At 37.9% G+C, this 7,808-nt stretch overlaps 1 protein-coding gene across 1 annotated transcript in view; it reads left to right on the top strand.

Moving 5' to 3' along the window:
• LOC109917756 (AP2-associated protein kinase 1-like) overlaps positions 1-7,808 on the top strand; it is a 90,582-nt gene that overhangs the window by 47,025 nt on the left and 35,749 nt on the right. The window contains exon 11 of the mRNA XM_048616177.1: positions 6,183-6,318. Coding sequence (XP_048472134.1) covers positions 6,183-6,318 — 136 coding nt within the window. The remainder of the gene's footprint in view (positions 1-6,182; positions 6,319-7,808) is intronic.

The raw sequence follows: 7,808 nt of genomic DNA on the forward strand, positions 1-7,808 counted from the left end.
CCCCCCCCCCCCCCCCCCCCCCCCCCACCCTCTCACCCATCACTAGCCATTTCCTTTCACTGCTGGGCCACTACCTTTCCCTCATACCCTGGCTCCAATAATCACTTCATCCCTCGGCCATGCTGCTTTGACTTTCAGTCTTTCTACTTTCGATCCCTGAGTTCCCCAGTACTGAACTTCATTGTTTTTACAAGCACATCATTTTGAAAATGCTATTAACACATAATGTATTTGCCAACATTATAACCATTCTTTGGAAACCATGCTACGATGTGACACCATAAAGATTGATCACTGGCCAGGGGAAGGGGGTTATTTACATCGCAGAACTTTGCAGTGGGGGTGGAGACATAAAGGCTGAGAAATAGTAAGATGGCCTAGCATAGCTTGGACAAAGAACAGAAATGAATTAACAGAATGGGACAGGGTGAATAGCAAACAGGGTGAGGGTAAGAAGGCTTTCGTACAAAATCCAAGGGTAGGAGTACAACAAACAAAGCAGTGCAATGCATATCATTAAAAACAGTTATGATGAATTAACGTGTGCAGGAATTTGCCCATGAGGAGATTTTCCTGCAAGGATCCATTGGCAGTTCTGTTCCTGATCGTCTTATTTACTTCAAAATCTTGCTGTTGAGTTTAGTTTTCTTTTGTCAATGTGTACTTTCCAAGTGTTATTCCCTAAATTACCAATCCTCCTCCACCCTGGCCCCACTGGCCCAAACTCTACACTTCAAAAAGGGCACATTCCTTGTCCTAATGAGGAACTGACAGATTGAGTGTAGGGACAGAATTTACTAAACAATCCAAACGCCTTTGAGGAAAGCCTATTCATTGAAATATCAGGATGGTTCTATGTATATCCTGATATTGTGTAAACTAGGTTTGACACCACATTGATTTTGCAACATAAAAGAAGCAAACTGAAGAGGCTTGAGCCTACCACCTCAACAGAGTTTTCTTTTATGTCAGATGTTGCATTTGGATTAAACCGGAACTTTGACTTCAGCACAAAAAAAACCACTTTGCTCTGGCATTAAATTTACAGTGTAAATCTATCCTGAAATAGTTGAACTAGAAGACATAGGAACTCTTTCTGGATAATACCTTTTTTAATCGAGTAAGCAGATATAACCAAAACCATTTAAATATGACAAGAGGATGTTGATTGCATTCCTAATGTTTTAAAAATTGCATCTGAGATTTTTCCCCTTTTAATAGATATTTTGCACACACTCCATGCTGTTGTGTACAGACTCTCAGGTCACTATACCATCCTAGGTTGTTACTACAGTAGAGTTACTACCTTGGGACAGACACCTGGGCCAGCAACTGAGGGTAGGAGCAGGATACTGGTTTCTGATTGCCGTTTGCAAATAGTTAATTAATGATGTAGATGTTAAGGGAGGGCAAACCTAGTCTTAAGGTTTTGATGCCTTTGAATACCTTGTAGTTTAGGGACACATATGAGAAAGATTACTTGGACCAGTACTCCAAAACTGCCAACGATTATTGAACTGTACACCAGAGTAATACAGTAATAGAAGTCCAAAAATCAATTGCTTTTTCTTAGTAAATTTCATTAATTAAAATTAACATTCAGAACTGGTGATTTAGAGTGAAGCAAAGAACACTTCAAGATTGTTCTCAATTTCGGAAACAAAAATGAATCTTGGATGTTTCAATAAGACATTTGTATCCTATTACTGGCAAATCTGCTATGTTACTAAGGGTGAAACAATGTATTGTTCTTCTGTTGTTGAGGAAAAACAGCTCATGAAATAGCCAAATAAAAGCCTGCAGATATTCTGGCAATGATATTTTATGTTCCTGGGAAATAACTTTCATTTCATTCACTTGGGAATTTTTTTTTAAATAAGATGTGTGAATGTGTACTGGACAGATTCTCAAATAAAGAATCCATTGTATTTGTTAACAGTTTTTTTTAATGACGAGCAACTGCTACTGTATGTCCAAGAATCATGTATTACATTTCCTTGGTGAAGAAGAAATGACTAATTCAAGTGTCACTGCTCTACATTGCTTATTCTCGACATAACACAAAGAGCAGAAATTGATTAATCCAGTAATAAGAGTTTTTAAAAAAACTGTATGATCAATTACCACTGATGTACCAGCTACTTTTAAACAGATTTGCTTTTCTGTCTTGGCCATTATGGATGATTTAATATGACCTAAAATGAGGATTACTGTTATAAAGTGTAGATTACGTAGACTCCCATCCTGTTGGCTGTAAATGGGCAACTTCTGTTGAAAACCTCATTTATCTTTGTATAAACATCAAGCCTTAATGAAAACTTTCGAAGAGAGTTAAAATACTGATGAGATTTATTGACGGCCTGTCATGGTACCTGACATCCATGTTAGTGAGTACGCAGCCTTTGCTATTGAGCTGTCATGTGCATGTTACCATATTGGTCCAAATGGCAGCAAAATGCCAGCAGATATTTAAAAGAACATTATTTTTAATTTGCATATTCATTAGTTAGCATTTACCCTTTGAAAGCATGAATGATGCCCTTGGTTAAGATTCAGTGGAAGCCTCAGTATAACAGTCAAGTGTGTTAGATTTAATTGATTTTGACTGATTTTGTTGTTCTGCTGTAGCGTGGCAGTCCTGTGTCTGTACTAGATGATATCCTGGCTAATCATCGACGTGCATTCTTTTTATTACTTTTTCAGCGGTGTGTGATATTTCTGTCAATGTGTTAAGGAACTTGTCTCTCCTAAAGCAACTTATCATACATCATTGTAGTGCTCGTTGATGGCGTAAATCTCTGTTCAGCAAAAGAGTGTCAATTTGCATCAGAGATGCTGCAGAGCTTAAATACAACTTAATTCTTTTACCAATCTCATACTCATGTACTTAAACATTGATCAAAATGCCATGATTAAAGTTACAGTGTAACTAAATCATTCACAGACTGTATTGTAGATACTAATAACTTGGTGTACAATGTTTTTCTTCAATATGTCATGTTGAAAAATGTCAAATGTGTGTTTTCCCATTAATTCCTTATATTTTATATTTAAAATGCATGGTGATTGTTTTTAATTGCAGTTAATACTACCTGAGGTTCATGCAATTCTGCTTTTCAATCATAATCTGCTGCTGAAGTAGCAGCCACTAGGTGGTAGAGAAAGCTCATCATCTTCTCACCAATACGTGTAACTATTGCTAACTTTGTGCTATTTTTAATTAAATAGTTGAAATATTATATGAAATCTCAAGTGATTTTGTTTATTTTAACAGGGCTTCTTTTATGAGTAGTTTTATGAGAGAGAGCAAACTGTCTGTTAATGTGCAGAGAGACTCAAAAAAATGAAGCCACAAGTCAATATTGCTCAGATGTAAAGCAGGCCATATACAAATTTTTGTGCTGTTCTCCAATTATGAAGTAAATTGATTACTTGGCTGCTATGAACATTTTTAACTGTTCTCCATGTGACCTCAAGCTCTGCAAATATTCATGTTCTAAGAAATGTTCTTGTAACTATTAGGAGGGAAAATGCAGATTTCAGCAGCACAGATACTACTCTGACTTGATGTTGACCTTGACTCTGTCAATTGACATCTAACATAACTGATACTTGGAACAATTGTTTAGCAATACCAAAGACTAGGGAGTGGAATCAGCGCTGGTATCAAAGGGCTGTCTGATTGTCCCAAATTCTCTGTCACTTGTTTAAATGGCAGATGAAGTGCACCTATTGATTGCAGCTGAACTGCAAGAGGCCAAATGTGTAACAGAGGATTATAGCTCCCTTTTTATCTACTTGGAGTCCACAAAATGATCCACCAAGCTTGCTAGGAAAACAAAAATAAATGCTTAAATGACCGTGAAAATTGCTTATTGCCTAAGGCAGGACTACAATGCTAGTTTTTTGTCAGTAACCTACAGCAGATTGTAGTTTCATTTCTATAGTCTTATTAGTTGCATATAAACTAATTAGTTTAAAGTTGCAACAACTCTTATTTAATAGACAAACCTGACCTCACTTCTGCAGCAATACCATCACAAACACAGCAGTGAGAATAGGCGATTCTTAAAATATATCTGATATTGGTATTGATCATGGAATCATCAAAGTTAACAACAATAACATTCATTTACATAGCACCTTGTGCACATCGAGGCAGTGCTGTCTTTCAGCACTTAATGGAGGCCAGGTCTGTTTGTGTAGAAGTGAAAGATCCTGTGACAGGATTCAAAGAAGCCTAGGCAGATCTCCTGGTGTCCTGGCCAACATCATTCCTTATCGACACCTTCTAAACTGACAGACTGTGATTTATTAATTTGCTGTTGGTTGGGCCATGCTATTTCAAATTGGCTGCCACATTCAGCCATATAATAGGGTCAACACTTCATCAGTCAGTTACTCTGCTAAACTCAATATCACACTTCAGTTTGAAGCAAAGAACTTTACAGAGAGCTGATAGTTCTGGTAACCTTTTGTGCCTCAATGAAGTAATGTATTATGGACACATTAACTGAAAGGAGTTACATCGCAGCTATTTAAATAAAAAGTGCCAAATTTTGTTAATCACAGTGAATTCTGAATTGTATTTCTACGGTGTTATTTACCCAAAATACAAGCAGTTGTCTCTAACGGTTGATGTTCTGAAGTGATGGGCAGGCCTGGAACCATTTCTATAAGTTTATTTCTGTTTTTTTTGCCAATTCCTGGCAAAATTGATGTAATAGAGTTGATTATATACTTTAAGATATCCAGGGTATTCCAAAAAAGTTACTAAGTTTGCATGTTCTTAAATATTGCAGCCTGCGTCTTAAGGGAAATATTTAACTTCCTGCAATTCCATTGCAATAGTGGATATGGATTTATCTCAGAGGCTGATCATGTAGGTATTACAGGCAACAGCCTGTAGTAATTCATTTCCTACCGAGGTGTGAAGTTATGATTTTGCTGCGTCCTGTTGGAAACGTGCTGCTTCTGCCAGATATTTACACACTCCAGGAATATTCACGTTTGTAGAAACTGGGCACTGGTCTTAAAATCTGTATACTTCAGTTTTTGGGTACCATGGTAACACCAGTGCTGTAATTTGTAAAACTCAAGGTGCAAATCATAAACATCATAAAAACAGTATATGCCCATTCATCGTTTCACTGTCCGACTTTTCCTTTGAGATCAGGTCAGTTTGGAACCCCACCTTGTGCTGGGTTGGAGCCTTGGAGGTCAAGATATTGGTAGATTCCATGCAAGTCAGGAAGCTTAGGGATCTGCACCTGTTGGCCGAGGCTATCCTAAAATTCATTAGTTTTTGGAGGAAGGAAATTGAGTATTACCTGTTCTTGCAGAAGAAATGGAATGTTATTTGTGCTTGAAGATGTCCCAATTTAAAAATTCTTGGCTAGGCAGCTTGATGATCGATTGATCCTAGCAGTCATAGAGTCACACAGCATGGAAACAGAACCATCGATCCACCAGTCCATGCCAAATGTAATCCCAAACTAAAGTAGTCCCTCCCACGTGCTATTAGTGATGCAGCTAAGATGTCAGTTTCTTTGGAAGACAATTTACTTTGTCTTTACCTTACCAGATAGAGTTGTCTCATATCCAAATAAGAATTGTAATTTTTAAAATTTGCTTTTGAATTCTTATTTTCTGCCTTTACACTATTCCTGAAAGTGGTCGCTCTGCTCATTAACAACAACTTTGCTATAGAACCTATTTTAAAAATTGGTATTTTAAGTCTCCTTTTAGAAAGTCTAGAAAGAATGAGCTATCAGAGTAGGTTTCCAGCTGTATATATCTCAATTTGATTGGCAGCCTTTCCAACACCTATGAATATTGGCTGCACACTGTCCCATCTGCAACATGCAATACAGTAATTTGCTAAGGCCCCTTCGACAACTTCCAAACCTGTGACCTTTAACTGCCTAGACAAACAAAGGATTGACCTCTTCCTTCTATATGTTAAAAGCACAGTTTTACTTTACTGGACAGGTTGACCATGCAGTTAATTGCAACATAAGCAATTGAGGCCCGATGTAATTACACCAGTGCATACCCACACCTCACAATTACTGCTTACTTAAATGCAACAAAACCTGTGAATACATCAACTAATGTAGTATAGAGTGTATTTTAGAGCTCAGCTTTAGTAAATATTTTTTAATATAATATTTTCTTTATAGTACGATTCATGGCGATACAGACCCAGGACACACCAAACCCCAACAGCTTAAAGTTTCTTGTTGATCGTCAAATTGTGGCATCGGGGAGCATAGATTTTCCAAATGTCAGTGCAGCTCATTGCTCACCTTTAGCCAAGTAAGTATAACAAATGAGTTTTAAACTAGGTTCAGACTGCAAGATGTAGGCCCTTATGGAATGGTACAAAATTTGATCTAGGCCTTTTTACCCTCCCATGATATCCCAAACCATTTCACACACGATTCAGCATGTTTCAAGAATATTCACCCCTGCTCGAGAGAAAACAGAGCAGTCAGCAAGGTCACACAAACACTGATGAAATAAATGACTCCATAATACAGACTGAGGGGTAACAGTTGACTTGGACTACACCTAGGTAGATCAGAAAACTTTCTGCTTTTATGTGGCAATAGAGCCTTGATTTCACTTTTCATCTAAAAGATACTGCATTTAGCAGCAAGCTGCACGATAGCACTGGAGTGGCAGGTTACCTTACGGGTTCACGTCTCTGGACGGGACTTATCTCATGACTTTCTGACTATCCGAGCTTCCACTGATCCACGCCTGCCATATATTGTGAGCTTTAGACATACAAAGAGGTTATGAATTTATGGGTTGGAATATAAAGGGCTTAGCTTGTATCTGGGATATGGCAAGTGCTCTTTTGAATGCCATATGGGGTGCCTAATATCTCTTCAAGTTTCTGCCAGAATATTCAGGTACGTCTGGCTAAGGAAACCATAATTTTCCCATTATTGATTTCATTTGTCATTAACTCTGCCACCCCACCTCCTCCTTCTTCTTACTGTCTTTCCTAAAGATTGAATACTGTTGAATATTCAATTTCTAGCCCTGGATATCCCACAGCCAAGCCTCTGCAATTGCAATTATATCATACCCATTTACAACTAGTTGGACTGTTAATTTTGTCTACCTATTGCAAGTGTGCTCTGCACTCAGATACAGTGCCTTTAGCCTTGTCTTTTTGACATAGTCACAGTTTGTTTTTGTACTGTGGCCCTATTTGCTGCTAGCACTAGTTTCCTCAGCCTACGTTTTTGCTTTGTGCTTTTCTGTCTCTCTCTGTCTCCCTTCAGAATGCCCTGCAGCCATTCAGTGACATCCTTGAACTTGGCATTTTGGAGACAATATACCATTCTGGTACCACAGAAATTTCCTTAAAATAGAATCCTCCATGACGACTGCTCTCACACATTTTATGCTTTCCATTTTCTTTCCTTCCTGAATTAAATATATAACTGGGAACTTATCTTATTCCTTATGTCTTCAAACACTTAATCTAAAGATCACAGTGTTTGCATGAAGGACTGGACAGTAGAAATACTCACCTGATCTTACTTACCAAGACCATCACTCATCCTGCACTAGCTTTCAATTCCTCTTGAGGTGCTTATGTTTACCCTGCAATATCACTTCTGTCTATTTTCAAAATTCACCTCTCTTGTTCAGCTTTTCTCTAAAGAAATATCTCTAACCTGGGCTCCTTAAATCTCAAGATAGAGAAAGAAAAAGGGAATGAAGCACCTCCTTTCCCCTTTAACCAAACTCCATACAATACTAGAGATAGCAGGAACTGCAGATGCTGG

Source organism: Rhincodon typus, chromosome 34 (assembly GCF_021869965.1).
Source record: "Rhincodon typus isolate 14 chromosome 34, sRhiTyp1.1, whole genome shotgun sequence".
NCBI classification, from domain to species: Eukaryota; Metazoa; Chordata; class Chondrichthyes; order Orectolobiformes; family Rhincodontidae; genus Rhincodon; species Rhincodon typus.